Source organism: Rhinatrema bivittatum, chromosome 13 (assembly GCF_901001135.1).
Source record: "Rhinatrema bivittatum chromosome 13, aRhiBiv1.1, whole genome shotgun sequence".
In the NCBI taxonomy this organism is placed as follows: Eukaryota; Metazoa; Chordata; class Amphibia; order Gymnophiona; family Rhinatrematidae; genus Rhinatrema; species Rhinatrema bivittatum.
The window spans coordinates 24,604,438-24,631,936 of NC_042627.1; the positions used below are offsets into that span (position 1 = coordinate 24,604,438).

The following is a 27,499-nucleotide window of genomic DNA, read 5'->3' on the forward strand; positions in this document are numbered from 1 at the left end:
GGCTAAGCAGTCTGAAAGATGATGCAGGAGCTCAGCTAGGACTTGGAGTGCATCCAGGGAAGGAACCCAAAAATGATTTCCTCCTCCTGAGAATGTGTAGTACTATATTTTAATGTTCTATATCTGCAGAAAGTTTGACTAAGATTTTCACAGTGCACACTCATAATGGGTTGGGAATTAGATTAGACTTGATTTATATATTCCACCTTTCAGACCCTTCAAAGCAGATTATGATCAGGTAATGAATTGTAAAAAGTGTGATTCTTCATAAGGTATACTTGAAATCCAAAGGAGACTTTCAAAAGATCATTGATAAAGAATATTCACTCACAATTGACGTTTTGCAGTTTTTCTGTTGTAAATTATTTCTTTAACATCTTGGCAAAGAGAATACTTAAGAGGCTTTCTGTTCCATTTAATTTGGTCTGTTATCAGTGGGGGTGGGAGGGTGGAAGTAATATAGAAACATGAAAGCTGAAAAAGACCATATAGCCCATAAAATCTGCCTATCCATCAAATTAATTTAGCATTATAATTCCCATGACCTCTTTAGAGATCCCCTGTATTTAACCCAAGCTTTCTTGAATTCAGATACTGTTTGTCTCCACTACTTCCACTGGGAGGCTATTCCAGGTATCCTCCACCCTCTCTGTATAGAAATATTTCCTATCATTACTCCTGAGTCTTTTCCCCCTTTCAACCTCATCTCATGACCCCCTCATTCTAGAGCCTCCTTTCCATTGAAAAAGGCTCACCACCTGTGCATGGAAACCTTTGAGATTTGATCGTCTCTATCATATCTCCCCTATCTTCCAGGATGTACATGTTTAGATCTTTAAGTCTATCCCCATATGATTTTAGAACAAAGATCGCTGACCATGTTAGAAGCCACCTTCTGAACTGATTCCATCCTGTTTATATCCTTTTGAAGGTGCAGTCTCTGGAATTGTACACATTCCAAGTGAGGACTCACCAGGATCCTATATAGGGGCAGTATCATTTCCCTTTTTCTGCTGACCATTCCTCTCCCTTTCTGGCTTTTACCGTCTCTTTATCCACCTGTTTGGCCACGTTAAGATAATCAGATACAATTATCTCCATATCCTGCTCTTCCTTTGTGCTTAGAAGAATTATCACCTCAATTCAGTTTCTTTCCTAAATGCATTTTTTTATACTTTGCATTTTTTTTTTTAGCATTAAATCTTAGCTGCCAATTTTTAGACCATTCCTCAAACTTCACTAGATCCCGCCTCATGTTTTCCTGGCTGTCCACCCTGCTACAGATTTCAGTGGTATCGGCAAAAAGACAAAACTTTCCCAACAACCCTTCCTTAAAGTCAACCCACAAAAATGTTGAAAAGAAACCAGTCTGAGGACCAATCCCCGAGTCAGACCGTTAGTAACAACCCCCTTCTCAGAAAAAACTCCATTTCCCACTACCCTTTGTCACCTCCCACTCAACCAGTTTCTAACCCAGTCAGTCACTCTAGGATTCATAGCAGGGTCGCTCAGTTTATTTATAAGACTTCTGTCCTGAACCATGTCAAAGGCCTTACTGAAATCCAAGTACACTGTCCAGCAATCTCCCTTGATCCAACTCTCTGGTCATCCAATCAAAGAAATTGATCAGATTAGTCTGACAAGATTTACCTCTGGTAAAACCATTGGATTCCAAAAATTGCACTATCCTCTGTTTTAGCAGCAACTCCATTAGTTTGCTCACCGCAGAGGTCATTCTTAACAGGTCTATAGTTCCCAGCCTTCTCTTTACTTTTCCTTTTATGAATAGGAACCACATCTGCCCTTTTTCAGTTCTCTGAATCTACTCCAGGCTCTAAAGCAGCATTGAAAAGGTCAGCCAGAAGAGCTGCCAGGACATCTCTAAGTTCCCTTAATCTCCTTGGATGTGTCTGATCTGGCTCCCATCGTCTTATCTACTTTAAATTTAGTTAGCTCCTCATGAATGCACTTTTCTGAAAATAGATTCCAATCTTATTTGTGTTTTTGTTTTATGTGGTTCTGCTCCAGGCCCTTTCACAGTGAACATCAAATAGAAATATTTAAGTAATTTTGATTTTCATCCTCAGCCTATACATATTCTTCCTCTTCACCTTTTGAGTCTCACAGTGCCACTTTTGTACTTTCTTCTATCACTAATAAAAAAAAAAAAAAAGAAAAAAGTCTTGTCCCCCCCCCCTCCCCATTTTACCATATTTGCTATTTTTTTTTCTTTTTGAATTTTCACATTCCTGACTACTTTCCTATCTTAGTTTTTCAGATATTGTCACCTGTCTTTCTCTTTCTGTGATCTCTTGTAGTTTATGAACGCTAACCTTTTCTCCCTAACCTTTTCAGCTACTTTTTGGAAAACCATAACGGACTCTCTTTTTTTTTTCCCCTCATCCCTTATTTACTTTCCTAACAAAAGATTAGTTGCCCTTAACTCCTTTTAGTTTTGCCCCTTCTACTTCCCCTAGATTTTCCCATCCAGCTAACGACTCCTTATGGTACCCCCTCCCCCGTTTTTAAAAAGGTTAGTTTTCCTGATGTTTAGGTGACTCCTCTGTTGCGTCCAAATATTGAACCGCATTATCAGGTAGTCACTGGATCCCAGATCATTCACTACAACATCAGAAATACTGTCCCTGTTGGTAAGCATCAGGTCCAGTATCACCCCCTGCCGTGTGGGTTCTGTTACCAGTTCTCCTTGCAGAGAAAGCAGGATCTCCCTATTTCTAGAAGATACAGCGGCTGGGATAGTCTCAATCAACATCTGGCAGATTGAAATCACCTAGCAGTAGCACCTCCCCTATCACAGCCATCCTGTGAATACCCTCCATTAAATCTCTGCCAGTCTGTGATGGAGGTCTGTTTATTTACACCAATATAAATAGATGTTCCTTTCCCTCTTTCCAGATTAACCCACAGTGCCGCCTCCTTACCTCGTAAGCCCAACAATTCTGTTTTAATATAGTTCTTTATATATAATTCCACACCTCCTCCCTTTCTTCCTACCTGGTCCTTCCTGAATAGATTGTAGCCTGGTATAACATCTCCTAGTCAATGTTCTCGTGTACCAGATCTCCATGATAGCTATTATATCTAATCAGCTTCTTCCATGACTGCCTCTAGATCCAGGACTTTATCCCCCAGTGTTCATAGCTATCCAGATTTTCCCGTATTTCCAGTTTTTATACAAGTATATAATGTGTTTACTTAGGATTTTGTTCACCCACCCCCTATGATTCTAGTTTAAAAGCCTTTCTCAGTATTCCAACCTTGTCTTCTATACAGTCTGTTACATAGCATGTATACGTTGGGGGAAAATTACAGCATATAAACACAAAAATTATGGTACATTTTCATAGGAACTTGGTATGTACAATCGATATCCACGGTGATAAAAGTGAAATATAAACAATAGGGGCTTAATGAGAGGTAGTCCCATGGGTCGAGGTTGACCTCATTTAACATTGCACAATCTAACAGCATACAGTATATCCCACATGAGCTCTTATTGAAGCAGAGGGAGGGGTGAGGGGAGGGAACGGATTATGTAAGTTTGACATTCTGTGTTGAAAGACACAGTGCTTCTTCTTCAACAAATGGATCCCATCTTTGTTCAGCAGTTCTTGAAACATCATCCCATGATCCAGGAAGCCAAAACACTACATCAACACCATCTACGCAGCCATTCATTTATCTCCAGAATGTGAGCTTCCCTGCCTAAGCCTTTATCCTTGACTGGGAGGTTTGAGGAGAACACAACCTGTGCACCTATCTGCTTTACCCTCAGAGCCATGAAGTCAATTTTGATACAATCAGTGTAGTAACTAGCAGTATCATTCTTGCCAGCATGGATGAGCAGCATCGGATAGTGGTCAGTAGGCTTGAGGTTTTTTGGCAGTCTTTCCTTAATATCTTGGATTTTGGCACCCAGCAGACAACACACTTCCTGGAACAATGTCTGGGTGGCAAATGGATGCCTCCATGCCCCTCAGAAGTGAGTCACAAACAACCACTACCTTCTGTTTCCTAGATGCAGTGGTTGCCGTGCCCACAGCTTTGGGGTTTGCATGTCTTGGTTCCTCCTCATCATGGAACGATATCTCCTCCTCCACTTCCAGGGTTTGCATACCAGTTCTTCAGTTCAAGGAAATCTGAGCTGTGGTATAGTCTGGTAGCCATGGTAATCCAAGTCCAGGTGTCATCTCTTGGACTGGTTTCATCTTCCACTTTGCTTGAGTTCTCCATCTTAGATACCTTAGTAAGCATTTCATAGATGTAGTCTTCAATCTCCCAGATGCTTCAGTCTTGCCACCTCCTTTCAGTTCTGCCACTTCTTCTTTCCTGAGGGAATCAATCTGCAGACATCTTTTCACACTGAAATGGTTCCTCACTGTAGATGAGGACATCTGTCTGGACAGCAGTAGAACTGGTAACAGCAGTGATAGTTCTGGTGATATGATGTCTTCTGGCCATCCTTCAGTTGCTAGTAGCATCTGGTACCTGTTGAAAGAAATGAGAGAGACCTACCAAAGTTCCTAACTTTTACTCAGTTGTTGTCCTGGAAGTAAAGTTAGCTAGCCTGTGCAATCTAACTTACACCTTTACATTCAGAGTTCCCTGCTTGTGGTCCTGTTCAAATGCTCACTTGATGCTTGGAAGTATTGTCTGATTATGGAGAATGCTGCACTGTGGCTGGCTTTTAACCAAGGATCAGTCTGACTGTTCTGGTTTGCTTCCTTCATGCATTCTGCTTGGAGAGCATAATCTGCCGCAGCGGATACCTCTTTGATATTCATACCTCATGAAATGTCCTCCCCGGTTACGTGGAATTGCTGGGGGGACCTTTATTCTTTCTAATACTATAATATGGGTGTGTAAAAGTTTGTTGTATGTGATCAGAATGTTTGCTAAAACTGGATATCCATATAGAGAAGGTATACAGACTTTTCCACACATCTCACAAGAACACTTATTGCCCTCACCTAATCAGTCCTTTTGTATTATCAAGTAGTGACTGTAACTTGTGTTAAATTGTGTGGTGACTTCGGACATTAGGTTGTATATTTTGTGTATGCCGGGGAGAGGTGTTCCTTTCTGCTTTCCATTTTTTGATTCCTCCTGATACCTAGACAGGTTTAAGGCTGGTCTGAACAAAGCAAGATTGTCTTAATTGCTCTTATGAAATGTAAAAACAGTTACCATTTTGCCTGTCTGTCTTATGTGAATTGCTTTTTTGTACATGAGTTCTTTGGAATTAGGGTACTGATTAATAAGAAATCTTACATACAAGAAATAAATAGCTTGCCCAGACAGCTTTGGAAACCCTTGCTGGCCTGCAGATTGAAGGGACACGGTCTCCAAGGCGCCCACTCAGCACTGCTCGTTGATCGGCAGGGGCCACCACATTAGTGACAGCTGTATTTTCTTTCTCCCATCTCTGTTGTATGCCCAAACTAGGTCAGACTTACTCTGACAGTTAGGGGATCCAAGCAGAGATCCCCTGAGCCCAGGGCTTAACTGTAAGGCTGCTGTTTTTTTATATGTAACATGCTGGGTGTTTTATGTAATAGAGAAGAAAAGTCAAGATACACAAAGGCCACAGAATTGACTTTAGATGACCGCTCATTGCAGTTTGCAGTTGTCATGGGTACAAATAATTTCACCTATACAACATGGCTGATTTTTTTTTTTTTTCTTCAGTCCAACAAATTAATTTTGGCAAAAACAGTAGTCTTTTATTTACCATCTGTCCACAACAGACAGAATGGTGCTAAGAAAATGTTATGCTTTCAGCTCTCCCCATAGTGTCTGTTCTACATCAGATGTGCAGACTGAGCATTCACTCTGAATCACAGACCAAAATGTTATAAATGTTTAACAATGAGAGTACTGTGCTGCCAAATCAACTCGAGCCATTTCTAAAGTAACACTGACTGAGGTTACAGGAAATGGAGAGTGAATTTTGGATGACTAAATGTATGGAGACGGGAAGCTCTGCTGGATCTGCCTTCTGAATACTTATGCCTGGTATGTCACATACAAAACAATTGCACATTCTACAAAACGATTTTATTGTCCTATTTACTCATTTATATTCCCATTTTCTCGTGTCTCGGAGTCAAAGGAGCGCACAATAGCTGGCAATTTTGTTGCTGGTCTTTAGAAAATGACTACTAGGGAGGCTGACCTGACTACCTGAGTTGGCTGATCTGATATGGTGCTACTCGAGAAAGGAAAACAGTATTTGCAGGTTTTGTAATAACATGGAGACTTCCAAACATAGACCAACTGCCCAAAATACTTCCTGTTGCAATTGTCAGACCCTTCAGCTAAGGATCCTTTGTGCTTATCCCATGCTTTTCTGAATTCTGTTACTGTTTTACTTCAATTATGAGCACGAAAGTCCTGTAGCACCCAATTTAAAGGAGGGAATAGCTGCCCAGTAACACAAAAATAGATATCAGCCAAGGACCCAGATTCTCAACTCAATAATCGTGTAAGTACACAGTGTAATCCTATATGTAGCAGACCTCATACATAGTATACATATTTCATGCTAATTAGCATAAGTATACCGCAGTATAATCATTGGTCATATAGTGTCCAAAGTTTTTTTTAAGAATTTTCTTCTGCATTGCATACGTGAACATTAAAGCCTATTGGCATTTTGTGACATTGCAAGTTTTGCATAACATTTCAATCAAGCACTTAGCTTAATAGTTCCGAGGAGTAAGCAGAGACATGGAGGTGAGGACGAGCTGCCACCGTGCTCGTCCTCACCTCCATGTCTCTGCTTACTCCTCGGAACTATTAAGCTAAGTGCTTGATTGAAATGTTATGCAAAACTTGCAATGTCACAAAATGCCAATAGGCTTTAATGTTCACGTATGCAATGCAGAAGAAAATTCTTAAAAAAAACTTTGGACACTATATGACCAATGATTATACTGCGGTATACTTATGCTAATTAGCATGAAATATGTATACTATGTATGAGGTCTGCTACATATAGGATTACACTGTGTACTTACACGATTATTGAGTTGAGAATCTGGGTCCTTGGCTGATAACTGTTTTACTTCAGCCACTTCCCCTTTCAGCAAAGGAATATTTTCTAATGTGGTGCCTGGGTTTATTCTCTTGGAGCCTTGAAGTTCTATCATTTCCTTTCCTCTGATATAGGTTTGCTTCTTGTGCATGGCTTTTTTTTTTTGGCCGGTCAGTTTCCTCTTGCTCCGTCTCGGCGGTAGGGAACTCTGATCCTGACGTGCCATAAATAGGTCTGGTTTTCGGGATGCCTGAGGTATATTTACATACGCTGCATATTCATTGTAGACATCTGGGGAAAATGAGAACTACAGTGGCACTCCAGGGCCAGAGTTGCCTAGCCCTGTTCTATCTCATTTGGAACCAGGACTGAGACTTGATGCCATGAGTCTGCCTTCTCAGCTCTCCGGGGACTTTTCTCCCTTCGTTTTATTTATTTATTTATTTATTATATCCCCTTCCAGTCATTGCGGTGACGTTCCTCAGCTGGGGGTGATGCACCTTGGCTCCTTTTGTGGGCCCTAGATGCAGCCACTAGATGTCACCATTGCATAATGAATAATCTCCTTTGCCCCATATACCCCCTTCTCCCTGGGGCTGTCAACACTGCCCCACCACAGCATCCCCAGCCCTGGTTGCACCAGGAATTGATCCTGGATCCCTCAGCATGGCAGTTCATACCACTGCCACTGAACAGCTAGACCGGCTGTTTGTGCATTATTTATACCTTTGAGATATTTGAATGTCTCTATCATATTTCTCCCTCGTCCCCATGGTATACAGATTTAGGTCCTTTAATCTTATGTCCTAGAACTTTTGATGTCAAAACTGTACCATTTTGGTAGCCTGTCTCTTGACTGTCTATATCCTTTTGGAGGATTAGACACAGTTTTCCATTATCACCTCCTTTTTTTTTTGTACTGGTTCTGCTTTTTACTATGTACCCTAGCACTATTATTCTTTATCATTTCTATAGTACTTCAAGACTAAAGCAGTGTTGAGTTACTTAACACTTCACTCACTGTAACTACTGCCTTATCACAATTATTTTGTAACTTTAACCCAGTTTCTTCTAACCCTGCTGCAATATCATTCCACTGATAACTGCTCTTAAAGTCAACACCATTGTGAAGCAGAGAGATAACGTCTTCTTGCAGGTGGATTTGGTTAGAGCACTGTGCTTCCGAAAGTCCTGGGAACTTTGCGGTCTCCTCTCGCACTCTCTGATGTAGAGTTGTAGAAATCCACTGCTTATTCTTGGGATAAGCAACTTGGAATCTATTTACCCCTTGGGATCCTGGCAGGTGGTTGTGACCTGGCTTGGCCACTGTTGGAAACAGGATACCGGGCTTAATGGACCCTTGGTCTGACCCAGTATGCCAGGTCTTAAGTCATCAGCCGACACTTGGTGAGCCTACTTAAATGACGAGGTAGTGGCGCACAGCCTCCGGTGGGCTGCCGAGAAACCCTGTGCCAAAGGGGCACGCCTCTTCTTAAAAGTTTGGAAAATGTTCTTTTTGAAGGCCCAATGGGAAGCAAAAGGAAAGCTAAAGTTATCACTTCTACACCAAGTTCGCCTTCGGTGAAAGGACTTATGGATTCTCATATGGTCCGAAGGGAGAGTCAGACTTTCAGAAGTACTATCCTTGATATTTCCTTTTCCTCTGGTGCGTCAAAGTCCAGGCAAAGGCCAGTTTTACGCTCCCTTTCTGGGGATCCCTTGGTCAGCTTACAGACTTCAGTCGTCATATCTGATCCTGGAGCGAGCACTTCTTTAAGAGGCAAAATGGAATCAGGAGGCTCTCAGGATGTTCAAACTATATAAGTACTCCTCATGCTTCTGTGACTGGCTCTTTTCCAGCTGCTGTATCTCTGCCGGAGGATTTAACTACTGATATAGTTGAGCCTGAAAATGTGACTCTTGCTAATGTTTGGCGTATAGTCGCCAAGATGGAGAAATCCTTGTCCCACTCAGTAGCTCAATATGGAAATTTCTGTTGAAACCAGGACTATGCCTGAAGATCTTGGAAGGTGTTTAACCAACTTAGAGACAACGGTGTTGTCCCTAAGCTCTCAAGTTACCTCTGTTCAATCAAGTGGGAGGTTTTTTTTTTTTATTTGGGATAGTTTATCCATAAACAGCTTGAAAGTTTTTGGAAAATGATTTAAGAACAAAAAATCTTCACTTCCTACATTTCCCAATTTCTAGATTACTTTCAGCGTTTGAATTATTTAAAAAATATATTGGGGAAATATTGTGTATACCTGTTAAGGAAAAATTTGATTTCTAAAATTCTTCCTCGCTTTAAAAAAAAAAAAAAAAAAAAAAAAAAAAGTGGGGTGATGGGCTTGAAGATGAAATGAATGTCTTGCAAGGGGATAGTCCTAATTTGTCTCCTTTTTGGAGGTTTCTATAGATAAATATACTGACTGGGGCCACCCTCTGTTTCTTTTAGTTTAGAACAGGATAAAAATCAAGCGCTACAAACTTTTTATTTTTAAAATAAAGATTTCTTTTTTTGCGGGCAAAATGTTCAAGCTTTTCCTGATGAGCACTTCTAGCAACAACTTGGAAGAAAGCAGTTTTTACAACTGAAGCAGAAAGTGGTAGCCTTAGGAGCTCTATTTTTCCTTAAATTCCCCGGCAAGTGTCTGATGCCATACCAGTAATAAGAATATGTATTACGCTTATAGGTAATTTTTTCTTTGGTATTCTGATATGATTGCTTGCTAACGTCATTGATGTGTGCATATTAAACTTTAATTAAAAAAATATAAATTTAAAAATAAAAAAGTGAGCACCATTGACCCTACCCTACCCCTTGGCTACCACTCAGCCACTTTCTGACCACCTTCTAGATTGTTCAGTTTATCTGCAAAGGATAATGACAAAAGCTTTACTGAAATGCATCTGGCAAGACTGCTTAGTGTCTTGCTATGCAATAGCCACTTTGAGAAGGGGAACCGGTGTCCTTTTAAATTGACTGTTGTATTCTGCATTTCTAGACTCTGTTATTTACACTTTCGAATAATAGAAGGACTAGGGGGCATTCCATGAAGTTAGCAAGTAGCACATTTAAGACTAATCGGAGAAAATTCTTTTTCACTCAATGCACAATAAAGCTCTGGAATTTGTTGCCAGAGAAGGTAGTTAGTGCAGTTAGTGTAGCTGGGTTCAAAAAAGGTTTGGATAAGTTCTTGGAGGAGAAGTCCATTAATGGCTATTAATCAATTATACTTAGGGAATAGCCACTGCTATTAATTGCATCAGTAGCATGGGTTCTTCTTAGTGTTTGGGTAATTGCCAGGTTCTTTTGGCCTGGTTTTTGGCCTCTGTTGGAAACAGGATGCTGGGCTTGATGGACCCTTGGTCTGTCCCAGCATGGCAATTTCTTATGTTCTTATGTTCTTAGATCTTTCCTACAATATTTGTTTTTTGGAATTCAGAAATAATTTGGGGTGTCCCAGTTAACATTATAAATACAACATTGTCTTCATCTGTATTTTCTCCAAAAATCACATAAACAGTGGTGGTAGTGTTTGGATTATTGTTAATTAAAGTTTCAAATTCAAATATTTTAAGGTAGTATATAAGCAGGCAGAAGAATAGGATCACAGTCATAAACCCCTTTTGACTTAGCAAGTGAGGTATCAAGGTAATGCTTATGTGGCCAATATCCAGTTGTGTCTTCCACTTGAAGGATAGAGAGAAGGCTTTGAATCATCTAAACAGCTGATGCCAGGGTTAAGCAACTCTGGTCCTGGAGTGCCACAGACAGGCCTGGTTTTCAGGATATGCACAATTACTATGCATAATGTAGATTTGCTTGCATTGCCTCTGATCTTAGAAGGCCAGGCTGAAGTCTGCTCATAATAGAGCATCGTGGAATTCTCTTCCACAAGACGTTGAGGGCCTTGAACAAAGTTCTGCATTTTAGGAAAAGTCTGCTTTGCAGTAAATTTCTGTCCAGGCTACCCAGATTGTTTGATCCAATTCTGTGATTTTTATCTAGTTAGGCTGCTGTATTATGCAGATATTTGACGGATGATGTGTTCAGTTTGTTTGCTTTGATTTGGAACTTTCTTTTTTTTTATGCAGCATTCGGTCTTTTATGCTTCATGTATTTGAACCTGTTTACACTTAGTTTGAAACGGGCATAGAGCACTGTGTAGGTTGTAGTAGAAGTTAAATTTAAAGAAATATCAGTAAATCCAGGAATTTTCCCCAAGGGTTGGTTGTGGGTTGTTTTTTGTTTTTTTTTTCTTCCATCTCCTCTCCAGTGTAGTAGTAGTAGTAGTATTAGTAGTAGTGATTTTTTTTTTTTTTTTAAAGGAGCCTTGGGAATGCTAGGCTTTACATTCATATATCTTGAGTGAGAAAATACAATGTAGTGTTCTAAAATCCTCATTTTTTAATTCGTTTGCAAAATGGCATTCGTAGATGAAATACTGAGGTCTATAAGTGGGCAGTGTGTAGTTAGCATGAGTATAAAATTGAGTGGTACCAAGCAAATTACAAGTTTAATTTTTAATTTTTTTTTTCTTTTCTTGCTTTTCACCTTTTTTCCTTCCTCTATAGCTCCCACGTGCAGTGGGAACTCAGACACTGAGTGGAGCTGGACTACTTAAGATGTTCAACAAAGCCACCGATGCAGTCAGTAAGATGACCATCAAGATGAATGAATCTGACATTGTAAGATCTTTCTCCTTTCCTCTTCTGCTTATTAGTACAGGAAGTCCTTGAATGTAAGACAGAATTGGTTCCTGGAAACACTGTCTTAAAGTTGAAATGTAACTAGAAAGCGATTGTCCTGTATGTTTTATAAATGGTGGATTAATTCCAGTACCAAGGCCCGAGACTCTGTTTTCATCAAAATAACCTAGAATTTAGTACCTGTGCATTTTTCTAGAAAGAAAGGTGCTGGTAGATGCAGGGCCATACTTGGACAAGGGGGAAGAGAGAGAGAATCGGATTGGTAGCCCTGCTCCCTGCAACAAGCTGCATGGTGCAGTCCTCCTCCTTCTTCCTGCCTCTCTCTCACTGGCAGGAAGCATAAGAGCGGTACTCTAACCTGCTTGTACCTCTTCTGCTGCTGTTATGACTTAGGAAAAGCATCAGTGAAGGAAGGAGAGGCATTCAGAGAGAGGGGGGACCACTGGTGCTTTAGTCTCTTCTCTTTCCCCCAACGTGCATACACACAGGCCTTCCTCTCTCTGCTTCCTATGCGTCTCTCTCTCTATTCCTTCTTATCACTTCACATGTGCCTCCCCCTGAATCCTGCTGGCAGCTGACTTCTGAGTCTCAGAAGCACGGAAAACCCATGAGCCTATTGCTTTGTCCTTTCCTCAAGCAAAAGGCAACATATGAAGGGGGGAAATAACCAGAGGAGAGAGGCTGGATTAGGTAGAGAGGACTGTTCTCGGAGTGAGATTCAGAGCACTGGCCAATAGAATTGGGGCACGAACCCTCTGTGCTTACCCTGTGGTATGGAAACACAAGGCTCGCACCCCAAATCTCATTCAGCAGAGTATAGCCCTCTGCTTCCTGCGACAGCCCCTTGTCTCCTAGGTAATTGCAGGAAACAGGAGGAAAGAAGATGAGGTTTGAGGGGATACAGTGCAGAGATGAGCTACTCCCTATTCTAATCCTCTGATGCCTGTCATTTCCCAGAGGCTGATGTAGGGATAAAAAGGCATTAATACTCAATATCGGCAAGTACTAGCAGAAAAAAAAGGTTCTGTATAATACTGTAAAAAGCATAGATGCATTTTAAAGCATTACATTTTTTGTGTCTGAAGAGGAAGGTGCCAGGTCATGTCTAAGAGCATTGCGCTGATATTGTTTTGAGGAGAAGTTGTTCCTGGCACTCTTCCTGCTGAGTCCACCTCACTGGGTCTCACTCATTGCCTGCCAGCATTCAAAGTCAAGTCTCAGACTGCCTCTCTTTTGTGGTTTGTGTGTTTTGAACACTATTTGGTGTTTAAAAATGAATTGTCATTTTTAATTGCAACATGTGTATGCTTCATGTGTGTTTGTGTTTGGTTTTAAAAGGGGAATGAATTTTCCTCTAAGCCCCTTTTTATCTTATGAAATTTGGTTTGGTGTTTCTCTGTTTTAGTGGTTTGAGGAAAAACTTCAGGAGGTGGAGTGCGAGGAACAGCACTTGAGAAAATTGCATGGTGTTGTAGAAACGCTGGTCAATCATAGAAAAGGTAATACTGAATATTTAATGCTAACTGGATGAACACAGTTGTTTAATAGTGGTTCCCAATCCAGTCCTTAGGGACTCCTAGCAGGTATGTGTGTTTTTACTTGTAAGCTACCAAGAGCCTTTGATTGCTGTGGCCTATAAATGATTTAAAATTTGCGGATGATACAAAATTATTCAGAGTAGTTAAATCACAAGCAGACTGTGATACATTGCAGGAGGACCTTGTGATACTGGAAAATTGGGCATGACAAGTGCAAGGTGTTGCATATAGGGAAAAATAACCCTTGCTGTAGTTACACGATGTTAGGTTCCATATTAGGAGCTACCATCCAGGAAAAAGATCTAGGCATCATAGTGGATAATACTTTAAAATCGTTGGCTCAGTGTGCTGCGGCAGTCAAAATAGCAAACAGAATGTTAGGAATTATTAGGAAGGGAATGGTTAATAAAACGGAAAATGTCATAATGCCTCTATATCACTCCATGGTGAGACCGCACTTTGAATACTGTGTACAATTCTGGTCGCCGCATCTCAAAAAAGATATAGTTGCGATGGAGAAGGTACAGAGAAGGGCAACCAAAATAAGGGGAATGGAACAACTCCCCTATGAGGAAAGGCTGAAGAGGTTAGGGCTTTTCAGCTTGGAGAAGAGACGGCTGAGGGGGGATATGATAGAGGTCTTTAAGATCATGAGAGGTCTTGAATGAGTAGATGTGACTTGGTTATTTACACTTTCAAATAATAGGACGACTAGGGGGCATTCCATGAAGTTAGCAAGTAGCACATTTAAGACTAATCGGAGAAAATTCTATTTCACTCAACGCACAATAAAGCTCTGGAATTTGTTGCCAGAGGATGTGGTTAGTGCAGTTAGTGTAGCTGGGTTCAAAAAAGGTTTGGATAAGTTCTTGGAGGAGAAGTCCATTAATGGCTATCAATCAAGTTTACTTAGGGAATAGCCACTGCTGTTAATTGCATCAGTAGCAAATTGCCAGGTTCTTGTGGCCTGGTTTGGCCTCTGGAAACAGGATGCTGGGCTTGATGGACCCTTGGTCTGACCCAGCATGGCAATTTCTTATGTTATAAATATTCAGGTATTTTTGTTCCGCTAATATCAGAAAATACTGTGCTTAGTGGATTGCATAAAATAGACATAAAATGAGAGATCTACCTACAGTGGAGGTATTGTATGTAAATATCTCTTGCATATTCATTGTGGATATCCTGAAAATCTGATCGACTTTGGATCCCTGAGGATAGCCTTGGGAATTCTTGTCTGTGCACCTCTGTACATGGCGGATACTGCTACACTTAGGAGTCTTCAAATCTATTTTACTGAGCTGAACTGAGGACAGAATGGTTAATGTGACCCGATCTTGTATGGGAGTGACCAGAAATTTCTTGGACTAGGTGAGGCTGGGAGCACTGCAGGAAGCCCAGGAGGAGGGAATGCCAGCAAGCGCTGTAGCACAGCCAACTGTTTTTAGTTTTTCCAAATCATTGCTTCACTATTTTAAATCAAAGCCTCTTATTTTTGTCTGTGCATTTTGTCTGTCTGTCTGACTAAACAATCCCTGCTCCTTGGAACTCTTGGTCCTCTTGTGTGTGTCTGTGCTGTGTACAACCAGAAGTGCTATAATAAATGAATATTAGTAATTATAATGAAATGGAGCTTCTGAAAGCAGAAGCTCAAGCTGCTTACTACAGAGTTAGAATTTGCAGCCAGTAGGAGGCTGGAATATATGAAACAAATACCCTGATCAGTTTGTTTAAAACTAGACCCAAACAATTTAACCCCAGTGCTCCAGTTCTGGAAATAACTGTTTACCAAGAAAATGCTCTGAGCCCTTGTGGCATCTTCTCCTGATCCCTGTGGGATCAGCCTTGGTGCAACATCAGAAGCTGTTTATATAGAGTTAGTTGTCTACTGATGTTTGTGCGGAGCAAGCTGCACCAAAGTGAATTTCCAAATATGAGTTGAAATATTTGTAAGCTGTGTGATATTCTGTGTAGTGATATGCACCTTTTTGAGAACAGTTGTATTTCACTAGATAAATACAGAAAGTTCCTCTCCTTTAAGCAAACATACTATCATGACACTCCTATTACAAATAATAACAACTTATGCTGTCATTGTAGTAAAATACATGGTTCTAGGATTGGCCCCATTAGCCTTCTGCATACTCACACACTTTGGCTATTATATTCATCCAGAGAGGACAATCATACTCAACTTTTGAGGGATTCCAGATGACGACACCCTCCTGAACTAGTAAACTGCTTAACTGCATGATTTCTTTAATTGAGACATTTTAGTCATGACTTACCAAAGGCTTTTCCAGTAGACCCTGAATAGGGAAAAATTAAGTCAGGCACTTATATGTTGTCTTTCCAGGAAAATGGATAACCGTGATGCATTGTACCCTGTATCTGTCTTCCCTAGAACTGGCGGTAAATACAGCGCTATTTGCAAAGAGCTTGGCCATGCTCGGGAGCTCTGAGGATAACACTGCCCTGTCACGGGCTCTGTCCCAGCTAGCTGAGCTGGAAGAGAAGATTGAACAGCTGCACCAGGAACAGGCCAACAGTGACTTCTTCGTCCTAGCAGAGATGCTGGCAGATTACATTCGCCTTCTCTCTACTGTCCGGGTGAGCATGTGCACTTACTGTTCAGGGAAGCAGCACTGGGTTTTTAACACGCTACTATTTAAGCAGCGCCTAGGATCTTTGGTCACCTTAGCCTGGCCTTCAGAGCAACCCTGGTTTGTTATTGGGTTAGCCTAGATGTACACTCTCAAAGCATCCATTCAGTATAAATAATTCTGCTGAAACGAGGCAGTTAATATTGCAAGACGTTTCCTTAACAGCGTTTTGCAGTTCAGCTCCTGTAGAATCACCTAGAGAGGGAAATCAAAGTCTGGTTTTCTTCCCATATTGATGAGTGGTTCTGGCACTAGAATTTGATTTTCCTCTGTGTAAATGAGACTGTACATGACATGCTACACAGAATCTATAGAAACGTAGAATATGATGGCAAAAAAGGACCAAACAGTCCATCCAGTCTGCCCAGCAAGCCTATGGTAGCATCTGCTATGTCATACAGGTCACCCCCATCCTTAGTTTTCCAAAATCAGGGCCCTTGGTTGCTGTCTGAGTCCAATTCCCTGTTACCTCTTGCCGTTGAAGCAGAGAGCAGTGTTGGAGTTGCATCAAAAGTATCAGGCTTATTGGTCAAGGGTAGTAACAGCTGCATCAGCAAGTTACTTGTTTTCTTAGACGGTAAAATTGTATGTCCTTGTTGGTTGCTCTCTGCATCTAATTCCCCGTTTCCTCTCTTCCTCCTGCCGTTAAAGCAGAGAGCAATAATGGAGTTGCATCAACAGTGTGCAGACTTATTGGTTTAGGGTAGTAACTGCCCTACCAGCAAGTTACCCCCAGGCACTCTTTTCTTCATTTCCATCCACTAGCCTTTAGGGATCCACAGTGTTTATCCCATGCCCCTTTGAAATCTTTCACTGTTTTTGTCTTCACCACCTCCTCCAGAAGGGCATCCATCCCCATCTCCGTGAAGAAATATTTCCTGACTTTGGTTCTGAGTCATCCTCCCTGGAGTTTCTTTGTGAGCCATAATTCTATTGACTTCTTTCCAGTGGGAAAGATTTGTCATTGATAGTGTATCATTAAAACCTTTCAGGTATCTGAAGGTCTGTATCATATCTCCCCTGCACCTCCTCTCCTCCAGGGTATACATATTTAGGTCCTTCAACCTCTCCTCATAAGTCATTTGATGGAGCCCCCACCAATTTGGTTGCCCTTCTCTGGACCACCTCCATCTTGTCTCTGTCCCTTTTGAGATACGGTCTCCAGAAATGAACACAATAATCCAGGTGAGGCCTCACCAAGGACCTGTACAAGGGGATTATCACCCTTTCTTATTGGCTATTCATCTCTCTATGCATCCCAGCATTCTTCTGGCTTTAGCTATTGCCTTGTCGCATTCCGCCATGTTCAGATCGCTAGACACTATCACCTCAAGGTCCCTCTCTTGCTCCATGCACAACAGCCCTCCTTCCCCCCCCCCCGCCCTCCCCCCATCGCATACAGCTCTTTTGGTGTACCACACCCCAGATGCATGACTCTGCACTTCTTGGCACTGAATCACAGCTGCCATATCTTCAACCACTCTGCCAGCTTTCTTAAATCCCGTCTCATTCTCTCTACTCCTTCCGGCATGTCCACTCTGTTGCAGATCTTATTATATCCGCAATTAGGCAAACTTTACCTTCTCTCCCCTCTGCATTGTCCCTCAAAAAGATATTGAACAGGACCGATCCCAACACAGATTCTTGTGGCACTCCGCTTAACGCTGTTCTCTCTTCAGAGCAGATTCCGTTTACCATTACACACTATCTTCTATCAGTCAACCAATTTGTAATCCACGCCACCACCTTGGCGCTAACTCCCCAAGCTTATTTTATTCACAAGCCTCCTATGCGGGACTGGATCAAAAGCTTTGCTGAAATCAAAGATATTTTGTACTTATTCAGCTGGTAAAGGGAGAAGAGAACAGTGTTTTGTTACACAAGTCCTTGCCCCTAGGGAATTGTGCAATTATGCACCTGTATAATTTTGTGCATAATTGGTCACAGCACATTATAATAGCGCTATCATGCATAATTTCTGGAGTACTTGTCTTGGGCCTTTCCAGATAGGCTGTAGATAACCCATTTTCCCTCTACAGCCTTTCTCGCTCAAACCCCAAAGATTGGAGGCCCCACCTCAGCCACTCCACCAAAGACCAGACATTATATATTTTCTAGCAGCTCCACTTCCAATCATGAGGCTGCTGCAAACCACTTGATGCCAACAAAAAGGAGAAACACCCTGAAAGGTCCTGTGAGGTTAACTCGGAGGCCAACAAAGCAGCAGGGCCCTCTGATCTATTTCCTGCTTCGTACCAGCACCACAGTCGTCTTTCACAGCAGGCTGGCAGTCTGAATCGGAGCTCCTAGACTGCAGGAAGAAATGTCAGTTTCAGGATCAGCTGTTTAACCTGCAGTAAAATATTCTGCTGGGGTAGTAGAGGATGAGAGGATCGTGGATTTATCTTGGTGGTGAGAGGAAGAACTGAGGATTGCAGTGGGGAGGGTAAGGGGTCAAGGGTTGTTTTATAATTGTGCGAGTGGGGATAAAATCTGCATATAACTTCTACACGCTGAGTTTACCCCACATTTTCAAAGCCTACTTAACTTGCATACATTCAGATTGAAAGTGCATGAGTAATTACCTTCATCGTGCATGAAAAAGCCCTCCTAGTTACATCTGCTCTTCACAGGGCATAACTATTAATCAAGTTTACTTAGGGAATAGCCACTGCTATTAATTGCATCAGTAGCATGGGTTCTTCTTAGTGTTTGGGTAATTGCCAGGTTCTTGTGGCCTGGTTTGGCCTCTGTTGGAAACAGGATGCTGGCCTTGATGGACCCTTGGTCTGACCCAGCATGGCAACTTGTGTTCTTATGTAACTTGTGTAGGTTAACTTACATGCATACTTTTGAAAATTTGTGTGGAAGTCCCAACTCTCTCCCCCCCCCCCCCCCCCCCTCAGAACACCTGTGCCCATGTGCCTGAAACCACCTGTGAAATTGGATTACGTGCATCTTTACACATGCTGAGCCCTGGGCAAGTTATAAGTTATTTATGTATTTAAACCATATTTTTATCTGTATAAATAGCTTTGAAAATGTAGCCCTACGAGAACAAGTTTCAAACATTTTTTTTTTACATGGGTAAACAGCTGTTCACTAAAAAGGGCCACTGACAGTGGCAACATCCCCTCCCCCTCCTGTGACTAAAAGTAGCTCAAGTACTTTTACCTGCAACAAAAACTGGGCAGGGATAAAGTTAAGGAAGCCCTTTAACTTTGAAATCTCCATATGTTTGTTTTAAATCTTTTCTATACACGGTTTACAGTAAGGCACATAAAAATAATGATGCTAAAATATATCCGTTTACAAAGGTGCCATAATGGTTTGGTAACATAGTTTGTAGACAATATTAATTGGAAAATGTGATGTACTTTCTGCATGTACATTGGCACGTACTTTAAAGCAGGAGCAAATACGCACAGCTACCTGTTGTGCCCTGCTGGCCCACTTTTTTATTTTTTTTTTAATTTTTTATTTTTTTTTAACTTGCAGGCCCCCACAGTCATTCTGAGAACTATCCCATAAATAGTTATTTTTCATTTACTTCAGCTACTGTCTTGTAATCTAATCATCAGTTACTGTTGCAATAACTGGGGGGGGGGGGGGAAAGCCCTCAAAATAGCAGCGGCTGGTTTGGGTCCCCATCCATGAAAGGTGGCTGGGCTTGGGTACGCTGCAGAGATGGCTTGATCAGGATTGGGAAGGAAGAAAAGACTGTTGTGACAATCATAGCGGCCTCCGCTAGCCAACAAGTGGTGCTGAGGGGGTAGCGCGGATGTGGCCTGCTTCCATCCCTCGGATTGGCAAAGGGTCACCCGTACCACGCTGGCCATGCCTTCTGAGATGGGGGGGGGGGGGGGGAGTGGCGCAGATACTGGAGGAGGAAGAGAACCTTTCTGCTCCCTTCCATGGCTCAGGCCGCAAGGACAACGTCTAACAACCATGAAATATCTAAAGCGGTGCTGCATTCCCTTCTGTAGCACAACTATTGGGACGACGTTTTTTTTTGTTTTTTTTTTAATGGTCTTGTGGTGTTTTTTAAGTCTGGTATCAAATAGCTGCAAAACTGTGGACTTGTCATTCTTTCACAGAAAGCTCAAAGCTTGTATGCATATGTTGTAACTGATTGAGAAATACATTTTATTAAAGTTTAGGGTAAAAAATCACTTAAGTGGGAACATCTAAGAGAGGCCAGAGGTGTCATGGTCTCTTTCTCTTCTCATGCCCATTGTGGTGATGTTGGTTAAGTGCTCTATCAGTGACTTCCAATTGATTGGGGAAGAGATCAAATTTTATGCCAGCCTTCCTCAAATTTATCAACTGGGGGGGGGGTTATCCCTCCAATTTTTTCTCTTTTCAATGCCCCCATACCAGACATGTCTGGGTAGCACCATGAACAGCTCCAGGGCCTGGGTGCTAGGACAGTCATCTACACAATCGGCCCTTAGTGCATCAGACATCTTCCCTGTTTTCTTCCCTTACCAGGGTTAAGTTTGCCTCCATGGCCGGCCTGCCTGCCTGATGCCAGTTTGCCTCAATTGACAGAAAATGCAAACCACAGTTTACAGTGCCACAGTGCTGAGCCCTGGGGCTGGCCCCCATATAATTGATTTTTATTGTATTTATTTTTTTGTATTTGGGCCAGTTTTGGAGAATTGTCATCAAAAGGTTTCTGTTGCTTTCCTGAGGTAAGCTTTGTCCTCCAGCGCTCTGAATATTATTTTTCTGCGAGACAGAAAATAAAAAAAATCATATAGAGCGAGAATAAAAGTAAAACACTGCAGTCGTAATTCAGAGAATAACGGAGAGTGCATTTTTCTTTTTGCTGATATTTTAGTTAAAGCCTTGGCTATGAGGATGCCCAGAATTCCCTCTGAGACTGATAAAAGAAGGAATACTCTTCCTTAGGGAAATGGTGATGCTTTTACTTTTGTTAAGCCTAAATTGTAACTGCTGCAGGGGTTGAACAATAGGTCGTATTGTTTGAGATACCATTCTTCCATGTACCGTGCAAAACCAAAGTTGAAATACTGCGGAGGTGATCAGGAACGTGCTGTTTTGTTGACTGTTCTTTCTGCTGTGTTGCTGGCAGGCTGCCTTCGACCAGCGCATGAAGTCTTGGCAGCGCTGGCAGGATGGCCAGACTATCCTGCAGAAGAAACGGGAGAACGAGGGCAGGCTGCTGTGGGCTAACAAACCTGACAAGCTGCAGCAGGCCAAGGATGAGATTTCAGAGGTGAGTGCTTGATGATGGAAAGAACAGACAGGACCAAGTAATGTGACATGGGTTCTGCTGACTACTTGGTCTGCTCTTGTTGAAATCCATTTCGATCTGTAGTTAAGATGTTTGTGCATTTGCTAACTGATCTCATATCATCTGACATTCTGGGCAGGTCTTAAAAACTCATTTTAAAACCTATCTTGTTTCTGGGATGTGTAGATTTGCTTGCTTTTTTTTTTCCAATTTTTATTGGGATTTCAAGAGTACAAAAACTATGCACCAAACATCTGTAAGAATACAATACAATGTATCCCCAACATATTTTCATTTACAAATAATGCTTACATTTCCCTCTTATACCCTAAACCCTCTCATACCAACCAAAGAAAATATATATAGAGAAACCTCTGCTCCAGTAATGAAAGCTTTGCCCACTTAACAAAAGGATGCCAAACATTCATAAATTTCTGTACATTATCTTTACTCAGGGCAGTTAATTGTTCCATAAAATGAATAGCTCGCATTTTAACGATCACCAGGCGAATAGGTGGAGTCTCTGCATTTCGCCACCAAGCTGCCACAGCACTTCTCACAGCTACAGCTAAAAAAGGTCATCAGCTTCTGGTGATGAGACGCAAGGTTATCTGGTGTTTCCTGAACATACCCATATCGGTCCAGAAAAGTGGGTTGTGTATCCCTACCAGCAGGTGGAGACAGAGAACAATTAGAACTTTGGGCACTGCTACATTACGAGAGTGCCACCTACAGTCACTCAGTATTTCTCTGACTCCATTGGGTGGTACAAATACACACCTGCAGTCTTTAGTTATATTTTTTTTAGTTAGTTTGAATTTAATTTTTTGGTTTATGGTCGCTTCCTGAGGTGTTAGGCTCCTTCGTGGGCCAACCCTCAGTAGAAGCCGGGCGTCCGGGGAATTGGATATTCCTGTAAGGGTTTCGCCCGCCACACAGCTCGATACAGTAAAGTGGGGCCGCGGTTACCCCGCTCCTAACCCGCTTTCTACTCACCTTCCGGCCCCGTTAGCCCTTCCTGCAATACACTATCCCTTTTAACCCATCCTTACCGCCTCTTTAAATCCCCGGGTAACCCCTTCCGCACGCGGCATGTGTATCAGATGTAAATGATCGAATTAGCTATTCCCTCCCATACAGTAACGCGTGCCCCAACTATCGCTATTTTACCCTGCCATTTTGCCCCGCGTTTAACCTGCTAACTTACCGCCTACCCTTACCCCTGCGTTAGAGGCAGGGGTAGTGGTAGACGGCAAACTTTCCCCCAAAAGGAAACCTCTAAAAACCTAAAATCCCCTTCTCCCGAAGCGACTCGAAATTACTTTCTGTTGTTTTCTTACCTTTTGTTGCTTTTCAGCCCCTTCCCTTCTCTGCCGCCCTCCGGAGGGGGCAGCCGGCGGTAAAAGCGGCTCGCAGCGGTCCCCCCTCCCGCACAGGTCCCGGTTCTCCTGGCTCGGCAACAGCAGTACAACAGCTAGGGCTCCATCCGGCTTGCAGCGTTCCTCCCCCACCCCGCGCAGGTCCCGGTTCTCCTGGCTCGGTGTGAAGTGAGAGCCCACTGTTCTATGCCCTCTCCGGCACGAGCGAAGCGTTCTTTCGTTGGCCGGAGCGCCCAAATCGATGGGCGCTCCAGCCAATGAAAGCACATAGATGGGCGTGCTTTCATTTTTGGAAAGGGTCCCATATGGCTTGAAATGATGGTATTCGATTTCTATGGACAGCAGTGAGTCTACCTAATTGATAGTAAGAGAAAAGCCTATGTTGCACTGCAGCAATTGTTGGAACCTTCACTTGTTTCCAATGTATACCCTTCGTTATTTAATTCTGTTAGCATGAGCTTGGGTACAGGTCAATACTGAGTGACTGCAGGTGGCACTCGTTATGTAGCAGTGCCCAAATCTCTAATTGTTCTCTGACTCCACCTGCTGGTAGGGGATACACAACCCACTTTTCTGGACTGATCTGTGGTATTACAGGAATGAAAATTAGCAGGTAAGAACCAATTTTCATATTTAACCATATTTCTGGCTTTCTTATCACTCCTAACATTTTTTCAGCTGTTTAATAGTCAACCAAAAACTTCGCATCTTAGAGCACCACCACCACATATGTATAAACGAACCCATCTCACCACATTTTCTCCAACATAAGCTATCGCATAGAGGGTAGATTTTGGAGAGCTGAAGGGGGATATAGATACCAACGAAAAAGCATCTTATACCCATTTTCAATCAAAGGAACTAGAACCTTGCCTAACCGATGCAAAGCATAAATCCCGTTCTTTATCCTCCCTTTTCGCCCCCAAACCAGACTCCCAAGCTTGAAGATGAGTAGCTGTATAAGAATTGTCTGTTTAATATTGACAATATTTTGGAGATCACACCTGTTATCTTACTGGCACGTGCACAATACCCTTTAAATAGAAACAACCTTTCAATAGGTCTCTCATTTATTTAGATTGTTAGATTTTCTCCTAGCACAAGCAGAATGGTAGTCCTCACATGTGGGGGCGACGACATCCAATGGAGCCCAGCATGGAAATCTTTTGTCAAAGTTTCTAGAAGCAACTTCCTATCCTCCATATTACTATCAGATCTCATTATCTTGTATTTCAGTCCTACCCCCCACCCCCTTCCATCTCACAACCCATATTCCCTAGTCTGCCGACACCTAGTAGACTTCTCTGCTGAGGGGAATGAGCATCCCACACCCGACCCTCCCCACTATCAAGTAAAACATCATAAGAGAATTTTCACTTGTTAAAACATTTAGAAAATCATGAAGAAACATCAGCCCTGATTAAAAAAAAAAAAAAAAAAAAAATCTTGCCAGGAACAAGAATGATTAACAGCAATTCTTGTTATCCCCACTCAAACTCTCAAGCACATAAATAAGAATTACCAATCTCGTAATATTGTGATCCAGATATTTTGGAAATAGGGGGATGCATAAATATTTACAAATATGCCCCATATCCCCATCAAATCTTCCAAAGTATTGCCCCTGATCTCCAATCTCCTGTCCAGATCAGGTGGAGGGGAGTCCCCTCTCCTTATGAGTGGGTGTTGATGCTTGTGCAGGAGATTCTCTGGAGTTTCTCCTTAATATTCAGCCCACCCCCCCCCCCCGCTTTGCCAACTCACCATTTTGGAGGTTCAGAAGCCATCTTGCTTCCACCCGCCTTCACTGCCGACCAGGTTGTAATACCCGCAGCCTGTAGAATTAAGTAAGCTTCTTCCACAGTTTTTATGTGAGAAGTCACCCCACTAATTGTAAACGCCATACCGCAGGGATATAATCACGTAATAGCGGATATTCTCACATCTCAGAATCTGTCACCTTGTGTGGATCTCTTCTATGCTTGTGTGGCAGGGGAAATAATCATTGTAGATAGTAATGGCGTGGCCTTCCCATGATAGTCCCCATCTTGCGAGCTGCCCGTATCACCTCCTCCTTTAATAAGAAACTGTGTAGGCCTGCAGTAATATCTCGCGGGTAATTCTGAGGCGAGGGGACCTAGTGCTCTATGCACTCTTTCTATCACAATATCAGAAACTCCACGCTTCTCACTCGACTCTGCTTGCACATTCAAAATGGCCTTGCAGATTTTACTCACTACCTGCATTGCATTTGCAAAATCTTCCGATTCTGGCAAACCTCTTATTCTGATGTTATACTGTCATGAGTGGTTCTTCAGGTTTAAGACTTAGATCCTCGTTTATTTTGTTCAGCTCCACCACATCCGTTTGCAAGTGCTTCACTTGAGCAGATTGCTCCTCCATCTGTGCTTCTGTGTCTTCCACCCGCTTACCAAAATCATTCAAGTCTGCTTTAAATTCAGCAGTTGTCTCTCTGAACCCATCTTTAAGGGAGCGAGTATCAGTCTGGATATCTGCAAACCATTTTTTTGGAAATCTTTCTTGGTAAGTGCCTCTCCTACACTCCCATCTACGGGACGGCTGCTATCGGCGATAATCTCATCTGCTGCCTCTTCCTCCATATTCTCAGGTGCGGTGCTCAAGGCCCCAAATCGAGATCCATTATCATCGTAAGAAAACTGTTTAAAATCCACAATTTCTTTGCAGCAAGATATAGCTTACACTGTTGTCTCCTGTACTTTAGCTGATGTACCTTAATGAATTGAGGGGGAAGAAATGTTTAGATTTTGGGGAAGGTGAGGAGCTCAGGAACTGGACATCCATCTTGCTCAGAATAGATTCCTGGGGTGTGTACAGATAAAACTTGGCATTCTTTCCCCCAACATGTTCAGTATGTCTCTCCCTTCCCAGCCAGCCTTTTTCATGTAGCCAACTGCAGGCTCCACAGCTCCAGCTGCCTTTTGCCTGCCCTGCCCTGCCAGCACCAGCCAATACATGATCAGCTCCAGGGCCCTGACTGCCAGCTTCCCACCTCAGCACCTTCTAGCACCTGCATGGCACTGGCTGCCCTCCCTGTCTTTGCTGGCACAGTGCCCATACATGTCTGTCATGGTGTGTAGTAGTGCGCCAAGGTCATCACAGCTGAATGGACAGGACTAGGACATCAGACATTTTCTTGGAGGGAAAAAAACCACCTAAAAATTAAAACATGGCCAAAATCAGCCAGGTGATGTGATCAGTGCCAGGATATGTTATTAAATAAGAGGGGTGTCCTGAATGTGAAAAGTAAACACACATAAAGTGGTTTTATAAAACGTTTATATACAGCATTCAGGGTAATGTGCTGTACCAGTAAAACCTGCATTTATTAATACACTGAATTCATAAACTACCTATACATGGTGTCTTTTTCAACAAGATCCCAGTGTCCTGTGCAGGTCTGTTACCTTAGAAAGCTGCAGCTGGGTATGTACATCACTTTTCTCCCTCTTCCCAGAGATGGCATGACTGCAGACATCTGCAGGGCTTCCGGGAATAATGCTGCAATGTCTTATTTATATTGGTCAGTTACCTGTATTTATTGAGAACTCTGGCACTTGGAGCTAGACACTTTGAAAGGATTCCTACAAACATTTTAGATGGCAGCATGGTTAGCTCTGGCTTTCTGTTAGAGAAATGGCCATAGGTAGATTCTATAAATAACTATTATGATCCCGTTTGGGAAGATGTTTAATTGGGTTATTTGTATATGCTATTTTTGTAGTTTATTCTTTTTGCATCACCTATTTGTGAAATTATTCAGCTTTTTCTAGAATTTAGTGAAGTTTATTTTAATATAGAGATTTGTTTAAGGGTGTGGGGGATTTTTTTCTAAGGTATTTAGAATTTATTTCCATAGGTTAGTGTTTTACGTGTGCCGTCTTTGCATGTGAAAATACACACGCAGTGCGTGTACATGCAGAGAGAAGAGGGGTTCCTGGGGGCAGAGTCGAGAGGCAGTGACACATGCGCACGTGTGTACAGTTTCGCTCATACGCAGACAAGTATAATTTTGCTGAAAAAAGTAGCCATGTATTTTTTGCTGATCCAACTTTCAAAGGAAAAATTTTCCTTTTGAACGTTGATATAAAGTCTGCGAGTAAAACGTACACACAGACTTTCCATTTCCACATGTAGTATGAAAGTTGTCCTTTGGTTGTTTATGCATGCAAATCCCTTTGAAAATTAACCCTGGTTTATGCGCATAAGTCTGATTTTTATCATAGGTTATACCTGCCAACTAGCAAATGGAAACTGACTCGCAGGTATGCTGACATCACCCTTCATAGGCTCCCATGCTGACATCAGCCTGCCAGTATTCAGTCTCCAGCAGATGGCAGCCAAGCATCCCCAACGGTTGCTGAAGCTGCTTACTCTTAAAGTGGTGTGTTAGCTGTAGACTCTGCTGCGTAGAGATACCTTTTTGAGGTCTTAGTACAAGGTAGTGTAGATTCTTCTGGTGCCTTCATTCCTTTCTAAGATGGTACACATTTTTTCGTCTTAACCAAATGTCTCCCTTCCTTTCAAAAGGACTTGTGTAGAGAAGAATGTGCTCAATTTTGTCATTTGTTAGGTGAGCTCTGCTGCTGTAATTTAAAGGTCACTAATAGTTTCATAACTGTGGCTCATCATTCGATTTTAGTGATTCTAGAAGTCTCGGAACAGCTTAGATGTTGATAGCTCGTTGAATAAGGAAGTGTGATAGGGGAGGCTTACATATTCAAGGGATTAACACTTCCCAAGAAATTGAGGGCGTATTCTGCCCGGGTGCGGGTGGCTTTGTGGACAGAACTTCACCTAGTGATGCCGTAGGAGATTTAGTGGTGATCTGGTTTTCCTTGCACATTTAT

General features: G+C 42.2%; 1 protein-coding gene across 1 annotated transcript in view; it reads left to right on the plus strand.

The window, feature by feature from the left end:
* Positions 1-27,499, plus strand: part of SNX1 (sorting nexin 1) — a 112,005-nt gene that overhangs the window by 70,135 nt on the left and 14,371 nt on the right. Inside the window, exons 9-12 of the mRNA XM_029574888.1 lie at positions 11,636-11,749; positions 13,176-13,269; positions 15,713-15,918; positions 21,070-21,213. Of these exons, the coding sequence (XP_029430748.1) occupies positions 11,636-11,749; positions 13,176-13,269; positions 15,713-15,918; positions 21,070-21,213 (558 nt within the window). The remainder of the gene's footprint in view (positions 1-11,635; positions 11,750-13,175; positions 13,270-15,712; positions 15,919-21,069; positions 21,214-27,499) is intronic.